The sequence below is a fragment of the Neoarius graeffei genome, chromosome 7, assembly GCF_027579695.1.
Source record: "Neoarius graeffei isolate fNeoGra1 chromosome 7, fNeoGra1.pri, whole genome shotgun sequence".
Lineage (NCBI taxonomy): Eukaryota > Metazoa > Chordata > Actinopteri > Siluriformes > Ariidae > Neoarius > Neoarius graeffei.
The window spans coordinates 79,447,116-79,463,688 of record NC_083575.1 but is presented as its reverse complement, the minus strand read 5'-3'; the positions used below and the strand labels follow the sequence as shown (position 1 = coordinate 79,463,688).

General features: G+C 41.9%; 1 protein-coding gene across 5 annotated transcripts in view; it reads left to right on the top strand.

The window, feature by feature from the left end:
* Positions 1-16,573, top strand: part of npnta (nephronectin a) — a 188,187-nt gene that overhangs the window by 157,694 nt on the left and 13,920 nt on the right. For all 5 annotated transcript variants that reach the window (XM_060926466.1, XM_060926467.1, XM_060926468.1 and 2 more), the window contains 2 exons: positions 5,265-5,354; positions 15,992-16,090. In XM_060926466.1, coding sequence (XP_060782449.1) covers positions 5,265-5,354; positions 15,992-16,090 — 189 coding nt within the window. The remainder of the gene's footprint in view (positions 1-5,264; positions 5,355-15,991; positions 16,091-16,573) is intronic.

Sequence of the window (16,573 nt, the reverse complement as noted above, 5' to 3'; positions counted from 1 at the left end):
TAATTCATTCTTAATAAACAGACATTGTCGCAAAGCAGCTTTACAGAATTTGAATGACTTTAAACATGAGCTAATTTTATCCCTAATCTATCCCCAATGAGCAAGCCTGTGACGACGGTGGCAAGGAAAAACTCCCTCAGACGACATGAGGAAGAAACCTCGAGAGGAACCAGACTCAAAAGGGAACCCATCCTCATTTGAGTGATAACAGATTATAAATAACTCGCTTCTATAACAGTGTCCTATATAGTCACAAAGTATAACTGTGAAACCATGAAATTCATCATAGATTTAACATGAAATCTGTTTTGTTGAAGTTATAAACTGTTCATTGATGGAAACTTGAGTGCAAAACTGTTGATGACAACCTCAGTCCTAAAGTTAGCAAGTCAACTTGTAGTCCTCAGCCTAAAAAGCATTACTGTAAGTGTCCAGGGTGTCTTCCAAGTGCAGCTTTCGACTATCCATATGGGGCCGTCCTCCACAGGAGCGTTGTGATGAGACTCCAGCCAGATGTAGGGCATCAGGATGGATCAGGCAGGTCCGAGGAGCAAAAGAGGTCAGCATTTCGATCTCAGGATTGACCTGTAACTCCGAGGGACAGACAGAGTGTGTGGGGGGATGGGAGAGTGAGAGAGAGAGCGAGAAAACACAGGTTGTTAGGTATGCCCTATGTCACCTGATGAGTAAGAACAGTATGCATTTTGTGCTGAGTACAAGCAGGGACTTCGGCAAAACTAACTATGACAGCATAACTAAAAGGGGAGGGCCAGAAGGTAACACAGGCATGAGGGCGCCCTGGGACATAAAGCAGCCAGCCACTACACCATAAATACGTTTGCTAGCTTTACTGACGATACTCGATATGTGAGAGTTCCATTTTAAGTCATCTTGTACTACAACTCCAAGCAACTTGAACTCCGTGACTCTTTCAAGCTCCACATTGTTGATGCATTAAGGAGTTGTTAGTTCTTTTGAAAGAAACCCACATCTCTTTTGTTTTCTTGGCATTGAGTTCCATTTTGTTATTTACTGTATGGCCCAAGAGTCCAACTAGTGTATGACATCCTGCATATGACTCTCTGAATTTAACCCCTTCGATGCCCTTGGATGAGTCATGTATGTCATGAAATCTTTTACCGCTGTGCCTTATGACAGAAGAATGTTTTAGGCATTGACTGTAATTCATATGTGCCACTGTGAAGTAAAAGTAATGTGCCATGTAAGGTACATAAAAGGAGGTGTTTATGATGAGTAGCGTACGTCATAAGGCACAGCGGTAAAAGATTTCCTGACGTATGTGACTCATCCAAGGGCATTGAAGGGGTTAAAGGTACTATCTGGCATTGCGTGCAGTCATTGGCGTATTTGCATGTTGTAACCAGGTCACTCAGAAGTAGCTTCCTCAATGTCATTCATATAAACATTGAAGAGTGTAGGAGATATAACTCCACCTTGTGGAACACCAGCAATTACTTGAGCTCATTTAGACAATGCTCCAGGTAACTTCACCTGCAGTGTTCTTCTTGACAAAAAGCTCCGAGTCCATTTCCAGAAACTTCTACTAACTCCCATGGCGGCAAGCTTGGTAAACAAGATTGTCTAAATCAAATGCTTTACAAAAATCCACAAATACAGTATGCACACCTTCTGTCTTACTGCCCAAATCCATAGCATTATACCATTATGTGATTAAATTATGTGAATTTTATGTGATTTATGTCCAGTATGTGTGCTCACTAGAATTACGTTCATAAAGCTTTGAAACATCTATAAAGAATAGACTTTCTGGGAAGTTATTTACTGTAATGTCATACAGGAACACGGAATTGGATTTTCCTCAACCAAAGTAGTGTTTTGTATATATATATATATATATATATATATATATATATATATATATATATATATATATATATATAAAATACTTCACTAATTTAAGAAGTTGGATCTAAGAAGTTGGATCTAAGGAGAATGCTAGGGATGATGTGGCTATGTCATAAAAGATGCCTCAAGGTTTTATGAATGCACCAATGAATAACTTGAAAGACGCTTCAAAAGCCCACTCATAATACAACGTAATTGCCATTTTCTCTCTCTATCTCTCTGTCTCTCTATCTTTTAGAGATGCTGCATTTTTTTTTTAATGCTGCTACCTCACAAATACTAGATGTGACATGAAGACCATATTTCAGTATCCTTAAAGAAAACTGAGATTTGGTGTTGATGTGTTTGTTTTAGTGCCTGGTTTCAGTGTATGGTCCATTGAAATTTCTTTGTTGTCAGGCGCAGAGGTGACATTTTACTTCGTCCAGTTTTGCTGGCATTATTGCAGACTTGGAAACCTCTCAAACATATTTAATAAGCAGTGACTGGTTGCCAAGACACTGGCTATCTTAATAAAAGACTTTAAGGCTTCTTGGCTTTCCATCTAAACCAACTCCAGGAGCAATACTCCATTTACATTTGCTTATTTTACACTTTGTATAAAGTATTGCTCAAGGTCACTGAGGCTCCACTTCCCACTCAATGATCTCTGATTCTCTAAAATGTTTTGCCAAAGAGAGTATTACTGCGGGCGGCACGGTGGTGTAGTGGTTAGCGCTGTCGCCTCACAGCAAGAAGGTCCTGGGTTCGAGCCCCGGGGCCGGCGAGGGCCTTTCTGTGTGGAGTTTGCATGTTCTCCCCGTGTCTGCGTGGGTTTCCTCCGGGTGCTCCGGTTTCCCCCACAGTCCAAAGACATGCAGGTTAGGTTAACTGGTGACTCTAAATTGACCGTAGGTGTGAGTGTGAATGGTTGTCTGTGTCTATGTGTCAGCCCTGTGATGACCTGGCGACTTGTCCAGGGTGTACCCCGCCTTTCGCCCATAGTCAGCTGGGATAGGCTCCAGCTTGCCTGCGATCCTGTAGAAGGATAAAGCGGCTAGAGATAATGAGATGAGATGAGTATTACTGCCTTAGAGGTTCTCCGAGTTAAGATTTTGGGAAACGTTTAAAAACAAAAGTGAAAGTTCTTTAAAAGCAACACTATGCTGTTTTTTTTTTTTTTTTTCAGTGGATGCCCTGATAGCAAATGAGTAATGCCTCAATGTTGGACCACACTTACTACTCCATTTCACCCACATAGTCTTGTCGAATGATGGTCATTCAAGTCATGCAACAGATGCATAGTACAACTCTACCTTGATAGGGCAGTATGTTTCAGCTGAAATTAAAATGCAAACTAAGCAGTGGCTGCAATTAGAACATTTTTCACCCAAATACCCTTTTTTTGCTAAGAATCTTCTGCTAAGTGGATCCCAAGTGGCAGAACTATCATCCAGAGATCGCAAGTTTGAATAATGATGATGCTACAGCTATCCACCCAATGGTGGCATGGTGGTGCAGTGGTTAGCCTTGTCACCTCACAGCAAGAAGGTTCCAGGTTCGAACCTCTGTGTGGCGTTTGCTTGCTCTCTCTGGGTGCTCGGGTTTTTCCCACCATCCAGCTCCAGTTGCTTATAGGTAAGAATTGTTGAATAAACCAGTAGAAGGTAACAGGAAATCACAATGGTAATTGTTGCCGAGACGCTTTGATGGCTGGAGCCGTCAAAGTGGCCATGTCACTGCAGTGATATCTTCTTCTTTAGGCCATCAAAGTTTCTTGGGAAGGATTACAGTAGTGGTTTCCCTTGCCTTTTACTGGATTATTATAGAGGTCTTATCCTCTCAACCATTCACACCTATGGACAATTTAGAGTAGCCAGTTAACCTAACCGCATGTCTCTGGACTGTTGGGGAAACTGGAGCACCCGGAGGAAACCCACGCAGACGTGGGGAGAACATGCAAACTCCACACAGAAAGACCACCGTCGGCCACTGGGCTCGAACACAGAACCTTCTTGCTGTGAGACAATAGTGTTAACCACTACACTACTGTGCCACCTGTAGTGATATGCCAAATAGACTGATAGATAGATCCACCCAATAGCTGTCATGTGACACAGCTACACTTGTCAATCACGGGCATCTGTGAGCTCATGCATTCAGAAGTGAATAATGCTTTCCTCCAGCTATGTTCCACCAAACATACCACCCCCATCCTACCCAACAGTGCACGCGCAACAGTTCAAAAAGCCAGCAGGTCAGCTGGTTCACTTGCCTCGAAGGAAGCACTTGATAGCCTTTGGCCTCTCTCCCTGCTTGGGGTGAGGTGAGTGATAGGTGAGAGCTGCCTGATGGGTGGGGGTTGGTCATGAATACAGGCCCGGTCCCACAACACCGATAACTATAACTATACCTATAACTACAACTATGACTGTACCTCTACCTGTATTTAGTTCCAGTCTGGAGCAGTCACACCACAACTATAATCCCGACGATAATATCAGTTGGTCCTGCCACTCAGGGAAATAAATATACGTGGATGTTGTTTTTCACAGGAAAATATAGTGGTTGTATGCTGTTTATGTGCCCACCCAGTGCACTCAACAGCACACAATGGCTGACCGTGACAGTGAGGAAGAGCTGCTCATCTTCAACACTTCTATGATCAGCGTCTCCTCCATGATGCAACAAGGATGTACAAAGATGCCTGGGGAAAAATAGCACGTGCTCAGACAACATCACATGTAAACAATTACCTGATTGGTCAGATGTTTTATCAGATCAGGTCCAGGTCTGGAAAAATCACTCCAGAAGCAATCTCACCAATATGGATAAACCCAGGCCTGGGCTATAGGTATCGTTATCGGTCTGATGTGAGCGCCAACCACATAAACTGCAGGGGACCGATTTATTTATAGTTATCGGTATTGTGGGACCGGGCCTTAAATTATGGAGAAAACCGGAGGGGGAAAGAATCCTCTGCTTTCTTGGTGATTCTTTCATCAGATGGTTTATTTTGTACCCATTTTGTTGGTGCCATAATTAGGAAATTAATTATTCATTTCCCACTACAAAGAGCCTTTTAAATAAAACATTAATGATTGCAAGAGCAAAAATGAGTCATCCATCACAATGTTTTTAAAAAGATACAACAACAACAAAAATTCCTGTAAGGTATCACTCATAAGAACCTTTCTGACACAGTGTAAATGTATTGAATGTGAATATTTCATACATACAACTGCAAGTTTTATACGTGTACATACTGAACGTTGGGATATTGTGTGATTGTGCTAGATTCAACCCTGTGTCGTTTATCTTCTGTGCAAAGAGTCATCATAATTGCAATCTTTCCATGCAGGTCCTGATGTTTCTTTTTTTTTTTTAATTCCCTGTAGTACCTCGGAATAATGGCGATAACAACGTTCTCGGTACCGATTTAGACATTGAACTGGGTAACACTGAAGAAGAGCTAAAAGACGACCCAGGTGCAGTACTCTTTTTTTTTTTTAAATATCTGTTGTACATCCATGTCTTTGTAGTCTGACCTGCTGTCAATATTTACCAGCTCAGCTCATCTTAGCAACATCAGTGCACTCAACATTGACAAAATTGATTGTTTAAGATTAACTTCTTATTCTATATCATTCTATATATGTTTGATAAAGCAACATCCTCTCTAAATGGTAATTATAATACCTGATTCATTTGTAAAGCTTTCTCCAAAGATCACATCTTTAATTACTCATGGATGAAATTCATAAAAGGTTCAATACATTAAGTTGTTAGTTATGTATGAGAATGTGTTGCACTTTATACAGTGGTGCTTGAAAGTTTGTGAACCCTTTAGAATTTTCTATATTTCTGCATAAATATGATCTAAAACATCATCAGATTTTCACACAAGTCCTAAAAGTAGATAAAGAGAACCCAGTTAAACAAATGAGACAAAAATATTATACCTGGTCATTTATTTATTGAGGAAAATGATCTGGCGGCACGGTGGTGTAGTGGTTAGCGCTGTCGCCTCACAGCAAGAAGGTCTGGGTTCGAGCCCCGTGGCCGGCAAGGGCCTTTCTGTGCGGAGTTTGCATGTTCTCCCTGTGTCCGCGTGGGTTTCCTCCAGGTGCTCCGGTTTCCCCCACAGTCCAAAGACATGCAGGTTAGGTTAACTGGTGACTCTAAATTGACCGTAGGTGTGAATGTGAGTGTGAATGGTTGTCTGTGTCTATGTGTCAGCCCTGTGATGACCTGGCGACTTGTCCAGGGTGTACCCCGCCTTTCGCCCGTAGTCAGCTGGGATAGGCTCCAGCTTGCCTGCAACCCTGTAGAACAGGATAAAGCGGCTACAGATTATGAGATGAGATGAGGAAAATGATCCAATATTACATATCTGTGAGTGGCAAAAGTATGTGAACCTCTAGGATTAGCAGTTAATTTGAAGGTGAAATTAGAGTCAGGTGTTTTCAATCAATGGGATGACAATCAGGTGTGAGTGGGCACCCTGTTTTATTTACAGAATGGGGATCTATCAAAGTCTGATCTTCACAACACATGTTTGTAGAAGTGTATCATGGCACAAACAAAGGAGATTTCTGAGGACCTCAGACAAAGCATTGTTGATGCTCATCAGGGTGGAAAAGGTTACAAAACCATCTCTAAAGAGTTTGGACTCCACCAATCCACAGTCAGACAGATTGTGTACAAATGGAGGAAATTCAAGACCATTGTTACCCTCCCCAGGAGTGGTCGACCAACAAAGATCACTCCAAGGGCAAGGCGTGTAATAGTCTGCGAGGTCACAAAGGGCCCCAGAGTAACTTCTAAGCAACTGAAGGTCTCTCTCACATTGGCTAATATTAATGTTCATGAGTCCACCATCAGGAGAACACTGAACAACAATGGTGTGCATAGAAGGGTTGCAAGGAGAAAGCCACTACTCACCAAAAAGAACATTGCTGATCATCTGCAGTTTGCTAAAGATCACGTGGACAAATCAGAAGGCTATTGAAAAATGTTTTGTGGACGGATGAGACCAAAATAGAACTTTTTGGTTAAAATGAGAAGCGTTATGTTTGGAGAAAGGAAAACACTGCATTCCAGCATAAAAACCTTATCCCATCTGTGAAACATGGTGGTGGTAGTATTATGGTTTGGGCCTGTTTTGCTGCATCTGGGCCAGGACGGCTGTCATCACTGATGGAACAATTAATTCTGAATTATACCAGTGAATTCTAAAGGAAAATGTCAGGACATCTGTCCATGAATTGAATCTCAAGAGAAGGTGGGTCATGCAGCAAGACAACGACCCTAAGCACACAAGTTGTTCTACCAAAGAATGGTTAAAGAAGAATAAAGTTAATGTTTTGGAATGGCCAAGTCAAAGTCCTGACCTTAATCCAATCGAAATGTTGTGGAAGGACCTGAAGCGAGCAGTTCATGTGAGGAAACCCACCAACATCCCAGAGTTGAAACTGTTCTGTACGGAGGAACGGGCTAAAATTCCTCCAAGCTGGTGTGCAGGACTGATCAACAGTTAGCGGAAACGTTTAGTTGCAGTTATTGCTGCACAAGGGGGTCACACCAGATACTGAAAGCAAAGGTTCACATACTTTTGCCACTCACAGATATGTAATATTGGATCATTTTCCTCAATAAATAAATTACCAAGTATAATATTTTTCTCATTTGTTTAACTGGGTTCTCTTTATCTACTTTTAGGACTTGTGTGAAAATCTGATGATGTTTTAGGTCATATTTATGCAGAAATATAGAAAATACTCAAGGGTTCACAAACTTTCAAGCACCACTGTAGCATATATTGGTAATGAGTTAACATAAATAGTGTTTATGACATCTATCACAAATGTCAATTACAATTTATTTCGATTGTATAAAGAAATGGGCGGCACGGTGGTGTAGTGTCGCCTCAGCAAGAAGGTTCTGGGTTTGAGCCAGAGTTGGACAAAGTATCCGACTTCATTACTTAAGTCAAAGTACAAATCCCACTGGTCAAATACAAGTGAAAGTTGTCCAGTCAAATTTTTACTTAAGTTAAAGTACTGAATTATTTGCTTTTAAAAATACTTAAGTACTAAAAGTACATTTTCTGTCAACGCATTGTTGTATTATTGCCACAATGCTTACAAAACCTAATGCCTCTGAAGCAACCTACTGGATTTACTGACTAGCTTGTAGAACCTGTAGAATAAACACCTTTAAACACAGATTTCTACATTCTGTTTATTTTGCAAGATTATGCTAAAACATATTTCTGAAAGGACTTCAGATAAGTTAACATTATTCATGTTAGCGTAACTCCATTTTTACATGCACAGCAAATTCCTCAGTGTTGAATTAACACTTTCAGAGTTAATTTGGGTCCAACTGGACCTATATAAACACTCTGGGTGTTAATTCAACACTGGGGATTTTGCTGTGTGCTAACTAACAGTGTCCAAGTTAACTAGCTATGTGTTAACGTTAGCCGTGGACAAAGCAATGGCAACTTTGTGAGCAAATCCACAGAAAGTAATTTGACTAACCAGACTGTATACAGTGGGGCAAAAAAGTATTTAGTCAGCCACCAATTGTGCAAGTTCTCCCACTTAAAAAGATGAGAGAGGTCTGTAATTTTCATCATAGGTACACTTCAACTTTGAGAGACAGAATGGGGGGAAAGAATCCAGGAAATCACATTGTAGGATTTTTAATGAATTAATTGGTAAATTCCTCTGTAAAATAAGTATTTGGTCACCTACAAACAAGCAAGATTTCTGGCTCTCACAGACCTGTAACAACTTCTTTAAGAGGCTCCTCTGTCCTCCACTCGTTACCTGTATTAATGACACCTGTTTGAACTCATTATCAGTATAAAAGACGCCTGTCCACAACCTCAAACAGTCACACTCCAAACTCCACTATGGCCAAGACCAAAGAGCTGTCAAAGGACACCAGAAACAAAATTGTAGACCTGCACCAGGCTGGGAAGACTGAATCTGCAATAGGTAAGCAGCTTGGTGTGAAGAAATCAACTGTGGGAGCAATTATTAGAAAATGGAAGACATACAAGACCACTGATGATCTCCCTCGATCTGGGGCTCCATGCAAGATCTCACCCCGTGGGGTCAAAATGATCACAAGAACTGTGAGCAAAAATCCCAGAACCACACGAGGGGACCTAATGAATGACCTGCAGAGAGCTGGGACCAAAGTAACAAAGGCTACCATCAGTAACACACTACGCCACCAGGGACTCAAATCCTGCAGTGCCAGACGTGTCCCCCTGCTTAAGCCAGTACATGTCCAGGCCCGTCTGAAGTTTGCTAGAGAGCATTTGGATGATCCAGAAGAGGATTGGGAGAATGTCATATGGTCAGATGAAACCAAAATAGAACTTTTTGGTAAAAACTCAACTTGTCGTGTTTGGAGGAGAAAGAATGCTGAGTTGCATCCAAAGAACACCATACCTACTGTGAAGCATGGGGGTGGAAACATCATGCTTTGGGGCTGTTTTTCTGCAAAGGGACCAGGACGACTGATCTGTGTAAAGGAAAGAATGAATGGGTAGAGTAGAGTAGAGTAGAGTAACTTTATTGATCCCTAGAGGGAAATTAAAGTGTCAAGTAGCTTATACAAAAATACAAAAAACATATTAAGATACAGAGAGGGAAGAAATTACACTAGATCAACATTACACTAAATTACACTAAATCAACACTAAATTACTCTAATTCAACAAAGAGCAAAAACTTCTAGTATGGTGCAAAGAGAGATATTAAAGTAAAACATTAAGTGAACAAATAACAAGTAAACAAATAGCAAGTGTCAGCCATGATAGAGGGGATGCTTCTCAATTGTAACAGTAAAAAGTCCAGTGAAGAAAGTATTGCACAGTCAAAAAACCCACCCACACACATCACACACACACTACACACACACACACACACCCACACACACAGGGATTACAGTGAACAAGAACAGACTTATCAGTTTTCACAGTGAGAAATCCAGTGAAAAGTGTATTGCACAGTATACACACACACACACACACACACACACACACACGCCAGCTCAGGCCCACACACACACACACACACACACACACACAAACAAGCATAGAAGCCTGGAATAAATGGAGGACATGAGTGTTAGGCAGTCCAGTCCCTAATGATAATGTCCTTGTTGTCCTTCTGTGTGCTGTTGAACAGTTGAATGGCCCGTGGGACAAAGGACCTCCGTAGCCTATCTGTCCTGCATGAGGGGGCATGGAATCTGTGGCTAAAAAGACTCATTTGGTTGATGAAAATGGTGTGAAGGGGGTGGTTTGGATTGTCCATTACAGAATCCAGTCTGTTCAGAGTTCTGTTCTCTGCTGTTGAGGTGAGGGTCTCTAGCTCCTTGCCCACCACCGAACCTGCCTTCCTCACCAATCTATCCAGGCGTCCAGCGTCCCTCCTCCTAATGCTACCACCCCAGCATGCCACAGCGTAGAAGAGCACGCTGGCCATGACAGACTGGTAAAACATCAGCAGAAGTCGGTTGCAGACATTGAAGGACCTCAGCCTCCTGAGGAAGTAGAGTCTGCTTTGGCCCTTCTTATAGAGTGCCTCGGAGTTTGTAGACCAGTCCAGCTTATTGTCTAGGTGCACCCCCAAGTACTTGTAAGTGGAGACAATCTCCACATTCTCTCCCTCAATAGAGACCGGCACCACAGGCGGGGTGGATCTCCTGAAATCCACCACCATTTCCTTGGTTTTGGTGGTGTTCAGGTGCAGCTGATTGGTCCGGCACCATCCCACAAAGTCCTCCACCAGACCCCTGTACTCCTCTTCCTGACCCTCCTTGATACAACCAACAATTGCAGTGTCGTCTGAAAACTTCTGCATGTGGCATATCGCAGAGTTGTAGCTAAAATCAGTTGTGTACAGAGTGAAGAGCACCGGGGAGAGCACTGTTCCTTGTGGTGCTCCTATGCTGCTGACCACCGTCTCAGATGTAAGGCCTCCCAGTCTAACAAACTGGGGCCGCTCGGTGAGGTAGTCTGTAATCCAGGTTACCAGGCCAGGCTCCACTCCCATCTGCACCAGTTTATCTCTCAGCAGCAGTGGTTGGATGGTATTGAAAGCACTGGAGAAGTCAAAAAACATGATTCTCACAGCACATCCACCCTTGTCCAAGTGAGAGTGCACCCTGTGAAGAAGATACAGAATAGCATCCTCAACTCCTACGTTCTCTTGGTAGGCAAACTGCAGAGGATCCAGTGCATGTTGTACCTGGGGTTTGAGATGGTTGCGCAGCAGCACACGTTCTAATGTTTTCATTAGGTGAGAGGTGAGAGCAACCGGTCTGTAATCATTGAGTTCTTTGGGATGTGCTTTCTTTGGGATCGGTATAAGACACGAAGTTTTCCACAGTGTAGGTACCTTGCCTTCCTGCAGACTCCTATTGAACAGATGATGAAGTGGTTCGGCTAGTGACTCTGCACATGACTTTAGCAGTCTTGCACAGATGCCATCAGGCCCAGCCGCCTTGGACTTCAGTCCTTTCAGTGCCCCCCTCACTTGGCCTCTAGTGACTGTAGGTGGTGGGTATGCTGGGTTTGGGTGTGGGGAAGTGGGTGTTGGGTAGGTTGTTCCTGATAGCAGAGATGAGGGGACAGGGTGGAAAATGGAGTCACTGGCTGAGCAGCTGATGTCCGGGTCGTTGTCTGAGTCGTTATCACATGGGGGTAGCGGGGGTGGGGGGGCTATAGGGGTGACAATAGAATTGGCTGCCCCCATCACAGAGTTGCCAAACTGGTTGTAGAAGTGGTTTAGGTCATTGGCCATAGACAAGTCGCCATCAGCCATGCCTCTCTTCTTCCCACAACCAGTAATGTTTTTGATCCCCTGCCATGCCTCTTTAGCGCTGTTTTTCATTTTCAATTCCACCTTCCTCCCATATGCCACCTTGGCCTCCCTCAGACTGCTTTTGAGATCCCGCTGTACATCCCTCAGCTCCGTCAGATTGCCCTCCTTGAAGAGTTTCTTTTTCTTGTTGAGGAGTTGTTTGACATCCTTGGTTATCCAGGGTTTATTATTGGGGTAGCAGCGCACAGTCTTAGTTGGTGCAACAATGTCCATGCAGAAGTTTATGTAATCCGTTGTACATGCTGTGGCCTCCTCCAGGTCATCACTGCCCTGTAGTAAACTCCAGTCAGTGGTGTCAAAGCAGTCTCTCAGCGCCTCCTCTGCTTCTGGTGTCCATTCCCTGAAGGTGCGTGTGGTAGCTGGTAGCCTTTGTACTTTTGGAACATACACTGGCTGAAGGTGGATCAGATTGTGATCAGATAAACCCAGTGGGGGAAGGGGAGTTGCACTGTATGCGTCCCTCACGTTTGCATAAAGGAGGTCAATTGTTCTATTTTTCCTTGTAGCACAGTTGACAACCTGATGGAAATTTGTTAGGGTGGAGTCGAGGGTAACATGGTTGAAATCTCCAGTTATTGCGAAGAAAGCATCTGTGTGTTGTGTTTGTAGCCTCGCAACAGTCGTATGAATGACATCACAGGCATTGTCGGGTACGGCTCGCGGTGGTATGTAAACACAGATAATGACGGCATGTGAAAACTCTCTTGGGATGTAGTAAGGACGCAAACTCACTGCCAATAGCTCCACATCTTTGCTGCACACTGTCTCCTTCACCGTAACATGTCCCGGATGGCACCACTTGTTATTGATGTACATGATCAGTCCACCGCCTTTCTTTTTCCCCGAGAGTAAAATATCTCTGTCCAGTCTAACCACACTGAAGCCCGGCAAGTCAACATTAGCAGTAGGCGTGAGGCTAGTTAGCCACGTTTCCGTCAGGCAAATCAGACTCGACTCTCTAAACAACTTTTGATTTCTTACCAGAGCAGCCAACTCGTCGGTTTTGTTGGTCAGTGAATTAACGTTTCCCATCACGATTGCTGGAACAGAGGGCTTAAATCTCCACTTCTTCTCACGTCGCCTAGCTTTAACTGCGACTCCAGCTCTGCATCCACGAAAACAAAACAGTTCCTTAGGGATATCCCCGTGCGCTGCTCTTCTGGCAAACTTACGTAACGCAAACAGCTGATTCCTTGTGTAAACAAGTTTGCTGTTGCCGGAATGTTGCATAGTATTATCCATATTCATGGGATAGAAATAAAAAACACTTCTTGCAGCAAGCAGAAGTTAGAAAGAAAAGAAACGGAATTATAAAATTATAAAAAACGACACAGAAACGAGCTAAAAAGACAAACAAAACACGGAGCTACTGAGACCTGCTGCCACTCTCGTCGGCGCCAGAATGATGAAAGTCAATTGTTCTATTTTTCCTTGTAGCACAGTTGACAACCTGATGGAAATTTGTTAGGGTGGGGCCATGTATCGTGAGATTTTGAGTGAAAACCTCCTTCCATCAGCAAGGGCATTGAAGATGAAACGTGGCTGGGTCTTTCAGCATGACAATGATCCCAAACACACCGCCCGGGCAATGAAGGAGTGGCTTCGTAAGAAGCATTTCAAGGTCCTGGAGTGGCCTAGCCAGTCTTCAGATCTCAACCCCATAGAAAATCTTTGGAGGGAGTTGAAAGTCCGTGTTGCCCAGCGACAGCCCCAAAACATCACTGCTCTAGAGGAGATCTGCATGGAGGAATGGGCCAAAATACCAGCAACAGTGTGTGAAAACCTTGTGAAGACTTACAGAAAATGTTTGACCTCGGTCATTGCCAACAAAGGGTATATAACAAAGTATTGAGATGAACTTTTGTTATTGACCAAATACTTATTTTCCACCATAATTTGCAAATAAATTCTTTAAAAATCAGACAATGTGATTTTCTGGATTTTTTTTCTCATTTTGTCTCTCATAGTTGAGGTATACCTATGATGAAAATTACAGGCCTCTTTTATTTTTTTAAGTGGGAGAACTTGCACAATTGGTGACTGACTAAATACTTTTTTGCCCCACTGTAGCTATTGCAACATCATCGCTTGCTCTAAAAGCACAGACAACTTAATTGTGAGCTTTCTCTTGGAATAAAACATTTACATACCTCAATGCTGCGATGACCTGTCAACTTGTCCAGGGTGTACCCCGCCTCTCGCCCATAGTCAGCTGGGATAGGCTCCAGCTTGCCTGTGATCCTGTACAGGATAAGCAGCTACAGATAATGGATGGATGGATTGATATACATACCTCAATGTACTTCCACAGGTTGGACAGTGAGTTTTTATAGGCCTTGATATTGTTCGTTTTAGGCAAACAAAGCAAACAATCAAATCGAAACAAATCTTTAATCCTTTCAGAAAACTGAAACATGGGTTCATGGGCCATGAGTGCGTGCATTCTCCAGAAGAACCGCCTCCTTCCGTTCTCCCATCAACTGATTGTGTTCAAATAACGCTGCTGAGAAATCACTGAACTTGATTTTATACAGTCTATGGACGTGACCTGACCCTAGTGATTACTGATTGGTTTTTTCACAAATGACACTGAGAAAACCAATCACGTTTTAGAAAAGAAAAGAAAAAAACATCCACTTTCAAAGCTGCTTCATAGTAACGAGTAACGAGGACCTTGATAGAAATGTAGTGGAGTGAAAAGTACGATATTTGTCTTTCAAATGTAGTGAAGTTAAAGTCATAAGTTTCCAATAAAAATATTACTCAAGTAAAGTACAGATACTCAAAAAGTGTACTTAAGTACAGTACTCAAGTAAATTGTACTTTGTTACTGTCCACCTCTGGTTACAGATAATGGATGGATGGATGAATGCAGAAACATTGACTGAAAAGATTTTTTATTATTGAGATATAAACAATCCAAAACAATGTGCATTTGTGTCCATATAAACCTAAATAAATCAAAAATAGCTATGAACAGAAGTTTAATATTGTACAGAAAATGCTCTACCGGTTCACGCTATCTTAAAAATAAATAAATAAATAAATTGATAAATTCTTCCAGTAATTTGAGAGAATAAACAAAGTTTCTGATCTGTGGAAAATGATCGACTGAAAAATAATGAGCTCTGTCGCAGCGCCTGAGGCATCATTTTAAATGGAAATAGAGGTCCAGAGTTTTGGCAAAAATGCGTGACTTTTATACCCTCTTTCGTGGGCACTGTAGATTGAAGCAGTGCTCGGCTGGTGTTATTTCAGAGCTGCTGAAGAGCTTGTTTTAACTTTTTCTAATGTAGTTGTATACCTGTATAACGTATAATGTGTGGCAGTGACCCAGTGCTCTTATATACAGTATATAATGTATATACTTGTCATTTATGCATGTAGATTATTGACAGAGACATTACAAACAATAGTTATTTATGTATTAAATATAATAATAATACTTTTTTTTGTAAGAGTTGTATTTGACAGCTCTATGTAACATTTATTTAAACAAAAAGGATCTTTTTTGTTGTTGTTTATAAAGACCAAAACTGCTGCATTTTTTAATAAAGCTATAACCCTAAATGATAAAAATAATTCAATATTCAGAAGAAACAATCCAACTAAAGATGGACCTTGGGAGGTTATTTATTATGAACAGTTTATTTATCACAATTTCTTTATTTCCTCCCACTATTCCCACGCAATTACTTTGAAATATTATTTTTGCAGTTTGTACTCTCTCGTATAATTCTGAAATTATTAAAAAGGGAGCAGGAGATGGGGGGGATGTTAATGCATTTAATGTATAATCAAATTAATGTATATAATGCCTTATGGATGTTCAGCATTCATTACATCCATGGCTAAAACTCCTTTTATAGTCTAAAACTGGGTTCAGTATGTGCCTGGGAAGAGAGCCCAGGTTGCTATCCACTGTTTTGAATGCTGTTAGAAGTGAGGTCAGAGGTACGCAAATTGTCTAACGAGTTCAGTCTGTATCCTGGCACTCAGCTTTAAACAGGATCAGTAGTCTGGCATGGACAGAACTTTCGTTGGCGCCTGTAAAGGGTACAAATATCAATTTCTCCAACGCACTGATTGATCCTAGCCTGATGTGTGTTTAGAGCGCATCTGATTGTGGCAGTTCAGGGGTGTGTTTTGTATTATTCTTTTGGAATCCAGCTGCATTTTTGAATCACTTTGTAATGCTGTATTTGGGATTTTAGAGGCTGGATTTCTGAGCTGCTCCTTTGATCAAGGTCTTTGTGACTGGATCCAGCACAAAGAAGGAGACGTGCACTGGGAGACAGTACCAGACCCTTCAGGTAACTGCTTTACTTGAAGTGAATATGCATTTTACATATCCAAAAAACTTACTGCTCAGCTTAAAGAAATAGTTAAATAACTGAATTTATTTTTTTCGTGGTCCGGTTTCTCTCAAATCCTGCGCTCTGATTGGCTGGCGAGCGGGTCCATATCCTACGATACGGACCCCAGTTACGGACCCCGGTTATGGACCTCTGGTTTTGTCAACATTTATAAGATTTATTTATAAGATTATCAAAAATCTTATACATTTTTGCCAGCATTTCTCAGGAGAATAGCATTAATTTTACAGCATGGATAGCGATAACGACAGTGTACACAGCGAAAGCGAGTTTTACTACCCTGAGGAAGAAGAAATAAAAGAAAACATTTCAGGAGAAAGCTAAAAACCTGTAACTGTTGCTAACGCCGAAGAAAAACATGGCTGAATCCTGAATGACTCAATTTTGTATAAATAGGGGACTACATAGGCAGCAAAATGT